The sequence below is a fragment of the Lissotriton helveticus genome, chromosome 6, assembly GCF_964261635.1.
Source record: "Lissotriton helveticus chromosome 6, aLisHel1.1, whole genome shotgun sequence".
Taxonomy (NCBI): Eukaryota; Metazoa; Chordata; class Amphibia; order Caudata; family Salamandridae; genus Lissotriton; species Lissotriton helveticus.
Genome location: NC_136067.1, coordinates 1,268,273,671 through 1,268,291,750, shown reverse-complemented (window position 1 = coordinate 1,268,291,750; position 18,080 = coordinate 1,268,273,671). Strand labels below are relative to the sequence as shown.

General features: G+C 47.5%; 1 protein-coding gene across 1 annotated transcript in view; it reads right to left on the bottom strand.

Annotated features, from left to right (window-relative positions):
* FUCA2 (alpha-L-fucosidase 2) overlaps positions 1-17,603 on the bottom strand; it is a 356,935-nt gene extending 339,332 nt beyond the window's left edge. Inside the window, exon 1 of the mRNA XM_078648998.1 lies at positions 17,261-17,603. Coding sequence (XP_078505124.1) covers positions 17,261-17,472 — 212 coding nt within the window. The 5' untranslated portion in view covers positions 17,473-17,603. The remainder of the gene's footprint in view (positions 1-17,260) is intronic.
* Positions 17,604-18,080: the final 477 nt, after the last annotated feature.

The following is an 18,080-nucleotide window of genomic DNA, read 5'->3' as shown; positions in this document are numbered from 1 at the left end:
AAGCGCGATTTACGAGCCTAGGGGCATCCATGCGCTGGAGAAGGGGTGAAGGCCGTCTGCAGGGTCTTCGGTTGAATTGCCAATTAACGGCTAACGTGATGATTGAAGCTAAGCTGGTGAAGGGCCATGGGACAACCCAAAGGAGGCTGCAGGGGCTCTTAGTCTGGCCCCATTACGAAGTGCCATGGATCTGCAGTAAAGAAGCAATGGCATTGGCAAAGCCAATTGGTCTGGTGTTAATGTGCTGACACATTCATGCTGTTTACATGCATTAGCACATTAAACCCTCACGTATTAACCTTGGCCATGCTCTGTACATTTGACATACTAAATGCAGCTTGCCCCATTCAGCCATCCCAGCATCTTGGAAAAACAAACGTAAGAAGACATGGGGTTATTCTGTTGAGATTTGCAGATCTGCAACTGTCTGCTCTGGTTAGGAATGCAGGTATCTTCTTTAGGAACGGAGTTTATGGTGCTCTATCTTCATCCTAATAGACACCCTGAACCCTATCCTCACAAAAAGGATTGTCACAGTGCAGTGTTTGCTATTGGTTATTCAATTTGCCCAGAAGGCGTTGTGTGGTGGGTAATTTGTCTGCTTTAGAATTGGTGACCCGAAGTGTCGGCTCGCGTAGGGCATGCTGAGGACCGCTCAGCACCGACGGGAACCGACCCACTTAAAGCCCAGGATTCATACATAAAACAACGAATTCTTAGGGTCGCTAACTCCGAATCTGCGTATTTGCGGCCATAATCTCACCACACCACACCACAAATACCAACTACTAGAGGTTAAAAGGAGATTGGACGTTTCCATGGAGCTCAGTGCTCCTATACAGGATCTCAGTCGTCAGCTCAGTTCGTCTCTAACCCCTCAGTGCAACAGATGGGGTTAGTACTTCACCATGTAAGAAAGGCATTCGTAGTGCGCTCTCTCGGCTCACCTTGAGGCTTCCACGTACCTGCAGGAGGGTCTCATGATGCAGGGTAAAGTTCAGCGTCCACAGGTTCCCCAGGATGGGGAGAGGGGTCGGCCCCGGAGGCAGTTTGCTTGCAGCACGTCGGAGTGTCATAAACTGGGTTATGAGCAGAATTACCAGCACAGTAGCGGCCCCCACGGCCAGCCCCAACGCATCCATCGCGGTTCCACCTCCCTGATGCAGTCTGCCAAACTGCTCAGTAGGATCAGAGGACACTGAGCAGTCCCCTCCTTCCTGGCTACTACGAGTGCCTCTCCCCGCTCGCTCTCTCTAACACACGCACCCTCGCTCTCTCTCTCACACAGGCTTTCCCATCTCACTCGTGCATTTTCTTTTACTTTCTGTCATTCCCTCTCTCTTTGCCTCTTTCTTTCTCACTCCCTCGGTCACCTTGACTCTTTCACAATCTATCCTATTTTTCTTCCCCATCTGTTTATTATGCGTCTCTGTATTCCTCCCAGAAGCGGCAGTGAAAAGTTGCCCGGCGTGTCTCACCGGAGCGGAACAGGGCTTTAGGTGGAATGGAAACAAGCATCACGGCACCTGTGCTCCACATCCGGGCCGAGGAGGAGACAGAGGGGGGATAGGAGCGCGAGGGCTGCTCGCGCATGCGCTGTTCCTGGATCTGCGGCTCGTGCACAGTGGCGGCGATGCAGACTTTAGGGGGCTCCTGTGATCAAGACTGAGGCCCTCGCGGTGCTGCAGTATGCCGATGAAGACACGAGACCAGCGCAAAGTCACCACAATTGCTGGTAAGTGGGGTATATCTACATTTAAAACATTTAAAGACTTAAATGTTGAATGCTGTGTTGTTTACGTGTCCACTAAAAGCCTGGTGTAAGTGCAGTGTCGACGCGAAAGTGAAACTGCATGCTTTTGCCTCGGGACAGGAGATGTGCGCGTGGCTGGACGTGCGCGTCCACAGACCACAATCAGCTCGTGCCCCGGTCTGTCTCCCTTGGGAGGCATCACGCTGACAATAGGTCTCTCTGGCGAGACCTAAAAATGTGGTAAAGCCTCTTCAAAATTAAAAGAAAGTGCATTTCTTTAACGAGTGTTTGGATTACACCGGAGTATATCAGATTATATCACTGCATTGAGAAGAATTTAGTAAAAGTTATTAAACATGAACTTAGAAACATTCCCTCCCTCAACCTATTGAAAATGCTTTATTGAACTAAGAGGCAAGTCACGCGTTATATGTGGCATATGTAATTATTATACAAGGAGAAACACTATATTGGAAGATACTCTATAATGGAAGAGGTGTGGTGCCGCGGCCAGGGCGACTGACACTGGAATCTGGGGACCACGGTTCGATCCCCGGCTCCGGCGGCAGGTTAGCCCAGCACCATGTGACTCTGGGCAATAGCTCGCTTAATCTTCCCGACGGCCCCCAGCGCCTAGAGACCCTTACGGGTGATTGTGCGCTTTACAAATGTGGACTTTACTTTACTTTATATTTGATTAAATTAAATGCAAAAGAGGTTTTTGTACAGCACACATCCAGAACTCATAAATTTCAAGATACTCTCATTACCGATAATGAAGAAAAAGGGGGCATGATGCAATAAAATATTTGTCTAGGATCACATCGTTTGGTGGCAGGCAGAATTCATCCCATCTAGTGCAATTTAGCCTCTAGATGGGCGTCTCTTTCTCACTGGTTTTACATTAAAAAAAAACAATGCTTTTTCTTTATTTGCTTGCGCATGAGGTGAGAGCACAGGTGGCAGGCAGAAGTCAAACGAAGGCTCAGCTCATTTTGTGGTTGAGGGTCCAAGAGGACCTCACGCTAAGCAAAAGCCATGCATTTGGCTCAAGCCTAGCTCAGGCCTTCAGTGGCTACCCCACCTCGAATACCAATGTTGGAAACTATTACAAAGCTTAGTATTTTATCAAAAGTCACAAATCAGACAGCAATCATCACCTCAACAAACACTGACAAAACCAAATGGTCACACCTTTGGGACCTATTGGCGTTGGCAACAGTTTTTAGCTATGCTGTAGAGCACCTACGAACAGGCCTCAACAAATCTACTCTCCCAGTCGCTATGGCGAGTCAGATTTTGTCAGGGCGAGCTATTTTGAGGACGAGAGGGCAGGAGCTGGAAAGGTACAGGTGTTATGCTCATTCAGAAAGTGAAGGGGAAATAAAAGATGCATTCAAATATAGTTTTTTTATCTTGTTACATTTGCTGGGTTTTCAGACAGAGATCAAATGTCAACGTATGTCTTCTTACAAATTGATGCTTATTTTATCGTGAAGACTGGTTTTTACTTTTCTTTCTCAGACTGCAAAGTTAGAGGATTTTGTAAAGTGAACTGTCCGATAATCGTGCTGGGGTACAGGGATTGTGAAATTAAAGGCCGTAAGGTGTTTGCTTCATACACACAACATTTAAGTAAATTGTAAATGTACTGTACAAATATTTCAAAATATATCCACACTTAGGGAAGCCTTTTTTGTTATTCGGAAGTATGATGGAAACAAATACTAGAATAGGACGAAAACAATTCAGAACATTTCACTTTGTGATGTGCAAATGATAAATATTTGCTGTAACCCAATTTCCACACATTATCGATATATAGTTTTATCAGAAAAACTACATGTCAGTGGTACGGTTTGTGGCCATTTCACTGGAAAATGTGCTGTCCATTAAAGAAAGTGTCCTACCACATCTTGCTTTTGTAAAACATTTATTAAAAATCTAAGTTTTTAACCGCTTCCATGCGGACGGCCCCCGGCTGTCCGACGTCACGGTCGGCGTGTGCGTCGGACAGCTGGGGCCGTCCGATCTGCGCATGCGACAAATTCGCCAGCACCGCGGCGGTTTGTGCACTGCGGCGAAGCAGCTAAATGTCAACTGATAAACAATTCTGCCCCCACCCTGATGACAATGCTATTACTGAACTAAGAGCAAGTGAGGGTTCATCTTACCCCATATGGGAACTAAATTCTTATTATACATGGAGCAATGTTTAGTCTGTTAAACTAAACAAAATAGTTTATTGTACAGCAGACATGCTGTTCTCACATATTTGAAAGTACTCTCAAATGTGATAATGAAGAAAAAGACAATTTACTGAAACAAAAAGTTTGCCTAGGATCACACTTTTTGAGACCAGAATATGAGTCAAGCGCATTACAGTTAAGATGAGTTGAATATTCAAGTTACTAGACCAGCAGGTCTAGCAAGATTTTTATTTTTCAAGGCCTGCCGATGTAGTGCAGCAAGGCTGTAATAAACAAGCAACAACAAGCATTTGCAATGCAATAGGTCTCGCAGCATTAAAGTTTGAGTTATTGGCATTGTATATGACAATGGGTTGCATTACATTTTTAGCTAAGTCTGTATTGGTGTTACTAAAGGTTGAAGACGACAAGGCTTAGTACCTCCCATCGACAAGCAGCCATCTTTTTTTCAAAGCCACACTTGCAGCTTAATGCACTGCCTTCAGTTTCCCAAAACATAATGGGTGGGTTATTTTGTGTGAATGTGTGTGTGCTGTATGTCTAAATGATAGGAGAGTGTATGCGTGTGTGTGTGTGGACTGTGAGTGTGTGTAAGTGATAGGAGTGTGTGTGTGTGCTGTATGTATAAGTGAAAGGAGTGTGTTATACGATAGATCCTTTTTGGGCAAAGAGCGAGTCTCCGCGTCTGCACTCAGCTAAGTTTGCATACCCAACGATCGGGTATCTTTCTTTCCCATGTTTAGCTGAGGAACATACTAACAATTTAACAACAAAAAACATGACCGTGTCCTTGTGTACTGTAACTGGTGCTCATGTAAATCGCCCCAATACATTCGGGTCGCGTTCTCCTACATAAAACGGCAAACAAATATATATATAGCAGCTGGCGCCTATCATCTCTAAAGAAATCCGCGGCCATATATCAATCAGGCACAATCATCGTGCACGAATTAGGCATAGATCTGGTCAGGGGACATTGTACAGCCAGGCAGAATACTGGTTTTGAACTGTAGTAGTGACGAGTTTGCCGTGTTGGGGGTACTTTGGGGAGATAAACTTCCTGTTCGCTTTCGATGTGCCGACCTAGAATGTATTAGTTAAGAGCGAGTACCCACGATACAAGTATTATGGAAATAAAGAAAGGACTAAGGTGACTGCCTGCCGCTGCCTAAACTATTTATTAGGCAAGTGAATAACATACGGCTCTTCATCTAGGATAGGGAAAACCAGTCCACTACTATATCAGCTTCCTTACAGGAAGTGCATATGCGGGAGGTGACAAACTATTTTGTGCCTAAATATTTTCTACTGTAAATTAGATTTAGGGCTTAACTAAAATGTGCTGTTCATTTTTCCTGCTGAGGCGAAGTGTTGAGCTCCGTGTGTGCCCTGCAAGGGGTTAACTGCAAACAGATCTCATGAGGGGCGGACCTTCGAGTCCGTGACGGCGCCCTCGAGCACACACTAAACAGTACCTGGGTCCGGGATGCCGCGGACAATGCGGGGAACAGCTGTGGACCGGCAGGGCTCAGCAGAGGCCCGGAGGTAGGTCCGGCTCGTGGCAGCGTTGAAGAGATGCGGCGCTGGAGCGGGGCCTCCGAGGGGCTCTGCGGGCCGTCGGGGGTGCTGTCTGTTGTCCGGGCGTAGGCGGGGCTCCTGGGGCAATCTGGCGGCTCTCCTCCGGTGGGGCTCTGTCCGGCCCGTGAAGGCGTCTCTAGCTGAGGCGTTACGGGCGGGGCGCCCACGTGTGTGTGTCTGTGTGCGAGGGGGGGTGGGGGGGCAGCACTCGTGTGTCTGTGTGCGTGCGCGTGTGTATGTGTGTGGGAGGGGGAATCTCTGTATGTATGTGGCCGCTTGTGTGTGTATGCGCATGCGTGTGTGCTTCCCAGGAGCCAGCGCCTGGCCGCAGCGCTCGTTCGCGTGCGCGTGTCACTTTCAAATCGCCTCCAAGGCGATGCGCGCAGCCAGGACTGTCTCCTGGGAAGCACACATGCCGACAAAAGGGGCTCGGCGGAGACGCGCTTCGCGCGGCTAGCCGAGACCTAAAAAGGCACTATGATGCAGTCGTTATGTAATTTTGTAGCTGAGCACACCATGCATGCGCATGTCTACAAAATGACGCCAACACCCCCTTTTTTTATTTACCGAGTTGGATTGGTAAATAAAAAAACAAGCACTGCAAGCACTTTTATTAAAAGTGCGGGGGGAGCAACACGCAGGGTGCAGGTGGGGGGAAGCTTCACAAAAGACGGGGAAGTATCACAAAGGGTGCGGGTGGGACAGGAGCAACATGGAGGGTGAGGGTGGAAAGGGAGCAGCAACAGGTAAGAGACCGCAACGTGGAATGGGTGGGGAGAAGCACAGGAATGAGAAAGAAATGTGTCCATGCTCTAGGGGATAGACAAACTCAAGATGAGGAAGAAAAGCCTACACAGCTAATAAATGAGAAGCAAGCAATTGGGTGACAGTAAAGCCAACCAATAGTATCCAATGGACAGGCTATAAGCCTACTCCAAGCTGACATTATGCCTTTTTGCCAACAGACAGCTTGAACTGTGTGATAGGAGGTACTTAAAAATCAAAACTATACAGTTCCATTAACTGTATGCACAAATTAGCAATAATCTCGAAACGTTAAACCTCAAATCCCAGACATCAAGGGGTTGCTGTCAAAAAGCTTGGACTGGCTAAGCAGATCTGGAGCACTCCCTTCAGATACTGAAACAGTCTTGTTACCAATTTAAACACATCAGGGAAACGAACAATGACGCTAGCAAAAAGATGTTTTGAAAATAATCCAACAAAGCAGTATCAAGACGATCATGTCTGCACCTGGGCTGTAATAGCATTGGTCTTGCATTGCACCGTGGGCCTTGTATTGTATAATGTTTTGTCTTTTTGAGCACACCAGATTTAACTGGAGCAAATATTTGCAAATATCTTACTTCAAAAGGGTTCTTCTGAAACTGAAGGCAGTCAAACACCAGAGTAAGGTAGTGCAAGCCAAAGGGTCCCCAGGACTAGCCTTTTACTCACTATAGAGAAAGAGGTCAAGCAATGCTTCCATGCAGCTCAATAGCATTTGGGATGATTAACCCCTTCCACGCTCATGACGAGCTGGGCTCGTCATGAGGTAGCCTCCTCGCACGCTCATGACGAGCCCAGCTCGTCATGTAACATGCGCTTTACAAATTCTCAGCGTGCGAGCGGAATTCCGCCCGCACGCATGCGGTTAAAGAGTGTCTAAGATGAGTGTAATGTGTATCTCCTAAACAAGTGGTTCCCAAACTTTTGACTCCTGAGGACCACCACTGTATCACTACTGGAAGCCGGGGACTCCCAAGCAATTTGTACAATTTAAATTTCTTTTTAAAAATGCCTTTTGAAGCAGAGGCAATTTCAAGAGGGAGTCAGCCTGAATTGGGTCTATTGGCATTGACATGTATGCATACATCAGTGTATTATTTAGTGGTACAAGTCTCCTGCTCCCAGCCATAGCAGCACCTCTGCATTCTCATTCCAGAGGCTTAGAGTGGTGACCCTTCCTTACAGCAACAGGTTGAATGATTGTGAATTATTAGCATTTTTACCTATTCACAGTTTAAGAAGGTCTAACATATTATACAATTATGAAGCATTTTATAATAAAGACATGCCCCAAGGAGCAAAGAATATTGTGGAAATTCTAACAAGATAGTGCACAAAGAGATGAGCCCAGTGTACAGAGCAAATTCAAGGTCTATATTAGGAGTTCATCATGTAAGTGCAAGAGATGGCAGGAAGGCATCTGCACAGGAGGCATATTGTTTCAGCGAGATCATGGAACAATGCTATGCCAAACACCATAAACCCCTGTTAGACATAATCTTTAGTCACGGACAGCAGAAGACCGGTTTTAACATATTTGAACATTTATCTAGATTTTGTTTAGCCTTATGCATTTAATCGTTTTTACTCTTTCCGCTGCAATCATCGTACATTAAGATAGTGTTCATTGGGAGGAGCTACGACACGACCCAAGATGGCTGCGTAGACTCTCGGCTCCGCCGAGTCCGTCAGCCGGCCCGGATATCCTGAGACATATCCTGCCCAGGACGCAATAGCTGAGACCGAGCGGTGCGGATGGGGCCGATTCTGGGAGTCCGGGGCCGCGCTGTGATGAAACTGAGCCAAGTTTAAATTCCGGCCTGCGGAGGGGGGAGACCGGGGACTTGAGTGCTTGCTGCACCCGCCCCGGAGTGCAACAACAGCAGCAGCCTGTCGTAGAGGTCGCTGGTTGGATCCGCTAAGAGCGCGGCTCGCAGGAGCGGAGGCAGCCTTGAGTGCCTGCATGTGTGCAGTGGAGACCCTTGAGCCCCCCCCCACCGACCGTGGAGCGAGAGCAGCTTGTGGTGTGGGGAAGTGCCGGGCTCATGCAAATTGGAGCCTCGGCCCGCATCAGGAGTTGCGGATTGGGGTCTCCTGGACGCCTTATTACCGGTGTGGTCACTGCGTGAAGGGGGGCACGCGGGCGGGTTCAACACTGCGGCCCTCCCTCTCATCTGGCTGTGGTTCTAGGACGGCCCATTGTGAGAACAGGGCCCTGGGACCTTGGAAATGGGAGAGCCGCTACATTGGAGCCTGAGCTGGTTGGGGAGGTGAGTGGGGGTCGGGCTTTGCAGTGTGGGCCTCCCCCTCGTGAATGGTGGCGGTCCTGCTGTGTGTGGGCTCTGAATGGGACATTGCTCTGACGCCAAGGAAGGCCCGCAGCTGTGAGGTGTAGTGGGGATGAGCTGGGGAGTTGTGGTGGCTTCCACCCGCCTCGGTTCTCTCTGAGAAGACGTTTGTGCTGCTGGACATTTGGTGATGCTCTGGGGGGCTCAGCGCTGAACAGTGAGAGGAGGTCGCTGCGCTTGCCCACGAGCGTGAACTCCCTGGCATTGAATAGTGTGAGAGATCGGCCCGCCAGGTGAGAAGAGATTGCGCAGGCATTGTCTGTTGCGGGACCCAGGTGTATGAGTCTGGCGGGGTGTAGAATTGCAGGACTGACTGAGTTATAGAGGAAGTGTCAAGGGGAGACCGCCCCCCCCTCCCCCGTGACGGGGGTTTTGCATTGGATATGGTCTAAAGGAAACGAGGCCTGCAATCTGTGGAGTGGAGGAGTCGGTGTGAACTGCCGGAGAGGGACACTGTACTTGGGGACCGCTGGGTACGTGCGATGGCTGCCAGGCAGGACGGAGAGAAACATTCCCCCAGGGGACAGAGGGCCTCGAAGCCAGTGCAATCCAACAAGTTGGACCGGTAAAAGCTCCCCATCCGTAATGGGTTCACCTACCGCGACGGTGGGTGTGCTGTCGGACCGAGGGAGTGAAATTACGCTACATGATGTTATGGGAGCCATAGATGGGGTTAAATCCTCACTGGGACAACAAATGGTGACACTTGATGCTAAATTGGACACTGTGTCGATTGAAGTGAACCTCATACGAGCTGACCTAACGAAAGTCAATGAAAAGGTCAAGTCGCTTGATGTTAAAGCCACCAGTCTGGTGGAGGATGTGTCCCAGCTCCAGCAGGATGTGCGTATGCTTAAATCTTTTCAGGAATTGACGGAACGCAAGCTGGATGAGTATGGAAGTAGGGCCCGGCGAAACAACATCCGCATTTTGGGGGTGCCTGAGAGGTCGGAGGAGCCTTCCCCCGATTTATTCGTGGAGACCATTATCCTTAAACATCTTCAACCTAAAGGCCTCAATAATTTTTTCACTATTGAGCGTGCGCACAGGGTGCCCGGGGGGAGGCCGCGGCACGGGGCCCCACCCCGACCTATGATTGCCAGAATTCTCAACTTTAGAGACAGAGATCTTATCCTACAGACGGCAAGAATCGGAGGCCCCGTCCAGTTTGAGAACTCTACTCTTTCCTTTTCCCCGGACTTCACGTAGACAGTGCAGAAACTGCGTTGCACTTTTTAGCAGGTAAAAAGAAACTGAGGGATAGAAGGTTGAAATATGCCATGATGTTTCCTGCACGGTTGAGGGTGGAGGTACGTGGGAAGGTTTGGTTTTTTGACAATCCAGATATCGTGACTGATTGGTTGGACACCCTCCCTCGGGATGGCACCGACTCGCCGGTTCGAGCGGAGGGGGATGCGGAGAGGGAACAGGAATGAGAAGGCCTCTGATCCTTATGGTGCAATTTACGTATAGTAATGTATTGGGGTCCGAGTAGATTCTGAAAAACCTGCCGTGATGTTGCTGCTCTTTGATGCACCTATGGGCACGGGGGTGTTGCTGTTGTATTAGGGGTTCGGGGCCGGGGTGGCAAAACAAGATCCTCTTCCAATTTTTTCTTTCTTTGAAGTGTTAGGGGCGACAGGCACTCTGTAGTTTTCAGCGGGCAGTTTTGAGCCCAATGGGCAGGGCAGCTGGGTGGAGGGGAATCGGGGGGGAACGTTAGTTTTTTATGTTTTCAGGTTTGTAGTGTTCATCAGCATTATGTCTTTCCTGTACACATGGCATGAAGAGGGTGGAAGGTGGCGCTGGGTGGACGATGGGGGGTAGGGATATAAAAGTATTGAATTGGAACGTTAACGGTTTGGGGGATAAAAATCAAGCGGAGTGTTGTTCTCTAATTTCTTAAAAGGCAGGGGCCAGACGTGGTTCTACTGCAGGAGACGCATCTAGTTGGCAACTTATGCAACGCACTGCATAGAATGGGTTATAAATTGATCGCACATTCGGAGTTTACAACAGGTTCTAGAGGGGTGGGGGTGTTGGTCCGCAAGATATTCCCATTGTCAATTACCTCTGTTTGGGAGGACGGTAGGGGTAGATACAGCGGGGTCACGGGTAGGTGGGAGGGTCACCTCGTGACTTTCCTTTCCGTCTATGTCCCACCAGGGCTTCATAGTACAACCTTTACGGACTTGGGGTCGGTCCTCCTTTCGCTCCCAGACGGCCTTTTATTGTTGGGAGGCGACTTTAACGTGGTCGTCTCTGGTATGGCGGACAGACATCCTCCTCGAGAGATTGGGGGAACGATGCGGTGGTTGCCTGATTTTATGGACGCAATGGGTCTGGTTGACTGCTGGAGGCTGTTACATCCTGATAGTATGCAGTATACCTTTCAGTCTGGAGTCCATAACAGTCTCTCGCGCCTGGACTATTGTCTGGTGCCGGCGGCCCAGGCTGCTTATGTAATGAGAGTCGATCATCTGGCTAGAGGGATATCGGACCATTCTCCACTTTGGATTCACGTAGTGGTGAATAGTAGTTCCGCGGGGCGAGTGGCCCCTATAAACCCATGGCCAAATAGAAGAATATTTTGTCACAAATGAGGGTTCGGTCTCCTCCTCGCTGTCCCTATGGGAGGCTTTGAAAATGGTTGTTAGGGGCCAGGCGTTATCATTAATAGATGGAGTCAAGAGGGAGAAACAGAAGGAGGTGGTTGAGTTGGAGACTGAGATTGAAGGGTTGGAAATGGACTTGAACTGGAGGGGACGCAAAGTAAACTTCACCAGTTGCGTCAAAAACAGCACGACTACTAAAATTTGGTCACAGATAGAGCGAAGCAGCTTGGCAGAGAGCAGCAGGGTAGGCTCTATGATTTGGGAGATAAGGCTGGAAAACTCCTTGCTTGGCTGGATAAGAAGGACTGGGCTAGTCGACTGGTCCCTGAGTTGTTGACGGTGGAGGGGGAAAAGCTTATAGACCCACAGAGTATTGTGGATGAATTTGCCAAACACTTCCAGACGGTGTATACTTCGATCTCTCCTTACCCGGAGTCTGGTTCTCATCTGCTACTTCGAGATATTCAACTCCCGCATCTTTCCACAGAGGATAAAAGTTTTATGGATAGTGACCTAACGACAGACGAGATTGCTTTAGCTATCCGCTCACTGAACTCCAGCAAGGCATCAGGCCCTAATGGTCTCCCTATGGAGCTTTACAAGCTTAGACCGGATCGCCTTGCGCCCTATTTGAGGAAAATGTTTGTGGAGTCCCGTGAGGTAGGGGCTCTCCCAAGAGATCAGAGGGTCGCATCGATAGTAGTGATACACAAGGAGGGTAAGGTCAAGACCAGCTGTGCCTCATATAGACCCATTTCACTGCTTAATGGAGAGCCAAAGATTTTGGCCAAAGTATTGGCGAATAGGTTGATTAAGGTTATTACTGAGCTGGTGCATGCCGACCAGTCAGGATTTATGCCCCACAGAAATACGGCCTTGAATTTGCGTAGGTTACATGGAGTTTTGGCTAGGGCCCAAGCACTGCGAGAGCCGGCTATAATTACGTCATTGGACGCAACTATGGCATTTGACACGATTGAATGGCCTTATTTGTGGGCGGTATTGGCTAAGTTTGGGTTTGGCCCTGGATTCATCGGCTGTTGTATTCGGAGCCCCTCGTACAAGTGGTAGTGAATAACAAGGTATCATCTGCCTTTCTGCTGGGAAGGGGAACCCGACAGGGTTGCCCGCTGTCCCCCCTTCTCTTCGCACTGGCTATGGAGCCGTTGGCCGCCTGGTTGCGATGGGAGCCTTCGATCAAGGGTCTGTGGTGGTCTCCAGAGTGGGAGGACCGTATCTCCTTATATGCTGATGTATTTTACTTTATTTGGCCTCCCCTCGTACATCCTTGATTGTGGTCTTTGACGTTCTTGCCTCCTTTGGGAGGAACTCTGGCCTATCGATCAACTGGAGTAAGTCTGTCTTGTTTGTTTTGCGGGGTGACCCTCCGGTACCTCCCAGGAACTGCCCTATACAAGTCAGTTTAAAAGGGTTTAAATACCTGGGGATCTTTGTGTCTCTGGACCCCTCAATTAGGTATTCTTGGAATCTCCTGCCTCCTCTTGATAGGCTCAGGAGGGATATATCCAACTGGAAGAAGCTTCCTCTTTCTTTATTGGGTAGAGCGGCATTGTTCAAGATGATGGCTTTTCCCGTGCTTTATTTATGCTTTGCAAAATTCCTTGGATGTGGTGCCCTCTAGTTACTTCTGTGAAGTTGAGAGTTTGCAACGTAGTTTGCTGTGGGAGGGGAGACCTTGCATTGCCTTACACAAATTGACTCTTTCCTGGTACAATGGAGGTATCGCCCTCCCTGATATTAAAAGATATTATTGGGCAGCCCACCTAGCAGCAATTAACCACGGCACCTATGGCCGGGTTTATGACCCAGGATACGCCATGGATAAACTGCTTCTCCCAGGAAACAATTACAATAGGGCCTTATACTCCCGCCCCAACGGAGTGCCATTGACAGTCCCATTAAGCACTCTGTGAATGTCTGGCATGCGGCTACGGCCTCCTTGGGATGGAGAAATAGATTGACAATGGCCACTCCGCTCTGGGACTCTGAAATGCTTGGTAAGCTGTGGAAGACTGAGGGCTTCGATAGGTGGGACCTCATAGGCATTTCTGTGGTTAAGGATATTTGGAGGAAGGGGAAGATTAAATCATTCCAGGAATTGCAGGCGGAGTATAAACTTGCCCCATCGGAGTACTTTCGGTATGGTCAGGTACGGCATGCCCTTCTGTCATGGCTGCCTGGAGAGGCAGAACCTTCAGAGGCTTCCCCTCTGGAGGATAGGATATTTGACGGCCACCTTCCGGATAAAACAATCTCTCTAACATATAAAAAGTTGATTAATCGCAGAACTGACTCCCTAGAGGCGCTTAGAGATAAGTGGTTGCAAGACAGAATAGAGCTAGACGAGGAAGACTGGCAGACAGCGGTGTCTTCCCCTAGGGAGGTCGCGATCCCATCTCGCCTGAGGCTTGTACAACTTAAGATTTTACATAGGATTTACCTTACAGGACCAAGGCTAGTACATATGGGACTTTCAGACTCAGGGCTTTGTAAAAGGGGATGTGGGCTGGTTGGTACATTTATGCATATTATTTGGGAATGTGAGCAGGTCACCACATACTGGCGCAATATACATAACACTATATGCAGAGTACTTGGAGTTTCCCTCTTACCGGAGGCACGAAGGTGTTTGCTTAATATATGGGAGCCTACGGACCTAAACAACTCACAGACGCAGTGGGTCACGCTGGGGTATATGATTGCCAAAAGGAATATAGCCCAGCTGTGAGGGGCAGTACAGCCCCCCTCATTGGTAGAGTGGGAAAACAACTTGGACTGGTGTATGTTCAGGGAGAAAACTACATATTTAGCGAGGGGACGCCCTCAGAAACGGTCATTGATTTGGGAGTCACAGAACAGTTCCAGGGAGACATCTGTACGCCACCAGTAAACGCAATCCCAGATGAAACCCCCTCCCCGTGAAATTCTGACATGTTTTTGGATATTTTCTTTACTTTGGCCCCATGGAGTGTACTCAGCTACCGTGCCTTATCCTCTGTAATGTAACTTATTGCTGATGTTTGTTTCAATAAAAAGAAATATTTAAAAAAATGAATAAACTTAGTTTTAATTTAGATGCTGCATCATAAAAGCATTTAGAATGAGTTTATCTTACATTTATTTTTAATAAATAGATGTGGATTTAAAAAAATGTAAAAAGATAGCGTTCATTTTCAGGTCTCTCCTAGACAGCGCTTGCGCTGTCTCTTCGAGTCATGCTGTATTTAGGATATGTAGCTAACAAAGGTCCAAGGCTTATTTTGAATATCATGCAGAATAATAAGCACAGGCTTCGAGTAAGAACTGTGTCTTTACCTCCAATGTCCTTGTCCGGCTGGACATTGGAGGTAAAGACACAGTTCTTATTCGAAGCCTGTGCTTATTATTCTGCATGATATTCAAAATAAGCCTTGGACCTTTGTTAGCTTTATAATTCTAATTACCCGAGGTCCTTCGCTACCTATACGGGTTCCCTTGTTTTATATACCAGTATTTAGGATATGGGCATGAAGCTCCCCCACTTTCCGCTCATGTTTTTAATAGGTTCCTGGTACCTGTCCTCAGTAAATGGTGGCTTTTCATTGGTCAATAGGCTTAGTAGTCCTTCCTTAATACCGCCTTGTCTCTTATTGAAACCTCCCATGTGGACACCCCGTTATGTGTTGTTACTCCCTAGGTTTTAATAACAGTCTCATGGCACTATTTTCTTAAAGGGCTTCAGGCAGAACACGCTCTTGGACCTAAGCAAGGCTGGAAGTGGTTACTTTACTCACAAGCACATCTCACATTTATATGAGACCTTCTATACATTTCCCTTTATCAGCTCCACACAGAGTATAACCTAATCCAGATTTAATATAATAATTCTTTCAAAGCTACTAATTGTATATATGGACATAGCTATTTGAATGTACTTGTGGTATTGTCTTGCATTCAATGCATTATGGGTAGGGTGGATTTGCCATATCTTCTGCAGGGTGCAGTACCATATGTGACCAAAAGTGGTGCAATGGCACCTCTTTTGGCCACATATGGTACTGCACCATGCAACATGGCTAGGTAAAAAACATTGCCATTTAGAATGCCAATAACTCCAACTCCAACTCCAACAAATGCAAGACTGCCTGCAATTCCAATGCCATAGCTCTAGCATTTCTTAAAGTTAGAACTGTTGGCCTTAAAAATGACAATGTTTTCTACTTTTGCTTTCTTATATCATTGGCAACAGTGCTATGCAAATATATTACTTCCACTGCAAATATAATAAGCAGTTACAATGCAATAGGTCTTGCAATTGAGATTTTTTGAGCTATCGGCATTGTAAATGGCAATGCATTTAATACAAAATTAAAAGGCATTGTTATTTACAATACCAATAGTTCAAAGTTTTGCAAAAACAATATCCATTGTATTGCAGAACGCGGTGTCCGTGAAGCGAGCGCCGCACTCATAATTATATTTTTTTTAAATAGCTAAACCGAGTGCGGTGTGCCTGAAAGTGGGTGCGGCGCTCAGTATTAAAGTTAAAAAAAAAAATAAAGAGAGCGTGTGCCGCGCGCTACATCAAAGTTTTAAAAATAAGATTTAAACTGAGCGCAGTGTCCCTAAAGCGGGCGCCACGCTCAGCGTGTAAATACAAAAAAAAGCAGCCGCCAATGTCCCCATCAGTGTCAATAAACAAAATAAAGCTCACCAACTTACAATGCAGACCATGTAACAAGCCAAGTAAAAGGTCCAGTTGTTACGGGCGGTAACAAATGCAGACAAGGCGGGGCGCAAGGAGGGACTAAGAAGTCTATTTATGAATCAGAAGCCTGCATTTAAGACGGACACTGGCACAAGCCAATGACAAATATGGGCGGAGAGTGGACGGGGCTTCTACTGCATAATCTAGAACAGCATGCCTCGCAGAGCATGCGCGTGGTCGCTAGGCCTGACCTAAAAACAAAAGTAAAAAACATTGTTAATTTCAACACCAACAGCTTTAACTTTAACAAATGCAAAACCTATTGCATTGCAAATGCCTGTTTTCCTTGCGTGCTTTCAATTTAATCTAGCATGAGGCTCAAAATAACACCATTTGGAAACAGGACACTCAATAATGCCTGTTTTTATTACTTCTTTTCCTTTGGCCTGCTTGTGCCTTTTGCTTAGGGTGACCAGGCGTCCCAGATTAGCCGGGGCAGTCCGGGTTTTTCACCAGCTGTCCCGGCAGATTTTAGGAAATTTTGCTCATGACCCAGTTTTTAGAGAGGGTCGACTAAAAACGGTGGGCGGTGCCATTTTATGTTTTCCAAATCAGGCATAGTTATCAGATATTATAAAGAAAGTAATTTAATTAACAGACATGCTATTGATTTTAAAACGTGCATTTTATTTATGTTCTTACTGCCTCTTCTGTAATACTCTGCTGAAAAGCACGGTCATTCTGTGTACTCAGTTGAAGTAAAATTGTAATCCTTCTATTTTTTATGAAATGTCCCGGTTTTGGTATTTAAAATTCTCGTCACCCTACCGTTGCTTCTTTTACAGCCTAATTCATGCTGCCCTCCCCAAAAGCACTAAAAGCACTGATGGAATGCTATGAGAAAGATAAGGGACAACGCTAACCAACACCAGCCCTAGCTTCCTTTCCAGTATACTGGAAATGTATCCAACATGTATCCCAAGCATTGTCAGGCGTGATGACGCTCCCATCAGCCTCCACCAATCCATACTCGGACGTGTCAAGCTAGCGCCTGAGGCATAACAGCGGGCTGTTTAATTCAATTCAATAATGAGTTACTTAACTATGCACAAAGTGTACTCACACTACACTTTCTAACGAATATCCAGAGCGTTTTACCACTGACGTCAGGGGAAATATATTACACGTCACTATTGCGACTGTGCCACACAAGCACAATACGGACTACACTTCCCATGATGCATATGGGGTCGTCTTACCAGAACCATTCGCTTCCGAAGCTGGGTACAGAGAACACTCCCCAGTGGATGAAGATCCCGAACTTGGCTTCGTCATACCAGCTCGGGAGGGGTCTGGAGTCTAGAGATTCCCATGTAGGCTCGTAGCTGTCTCCACCGGCCAGCGAGGCCGACAGTAGCAGCGCGAGAAGAACCGCGGTAGGCGGAGGGATATACCGTGCAGATAATCCCATTCTTACTGCAGCAGACGCAGTCAGCGCCGGATCCCCGTCGGTAGTGTCGAAATTTTCGTTGTGTCGGGTGCCCTCAGTTTTGTGTTCCTGGTCTCGGGACCGGTTCCTCCTCCTGAGCGTGTTCCTCACATGACGACGTCAGGTGACGCGTAGTTAAGTTAAAAACAAAGGAAACGCACCACGCCTGGGGCCTCGGGTCAGTTTTCTTGCCTTTTGATTGTTAAGCGTGTTCTTCTTAGCCCAGAAAGCTAGTTTCGGTCAACACACTCCACTGCTCGACTTAAGTCACCTGACCTGGCACAAACGCTGGTTTTATGGCGACCCAACGACTCCAGGGTCGGTTTGGGACCAAAAATAAACCCGGGCAGCATCCCCCCCCCTTAACCCCCCCCCCCCCCCCCCCCCCCCAAAAAAAAAAAGTTGCTCACATTTTCAAAAGTGCAACTTTTTGTGAAGCATAGATTTTTTTTTGTATGAGGAGGATGCTTTTAGGTTAACGTTATAGAAAACCAAAGCCTTGTATTGCTTATTAGGAACGCCAGTAAGACTGGTCAGGACTAACAAATGTCATTATTCCCCTGAATCTCACTCACTCTTCTGATGCTCAT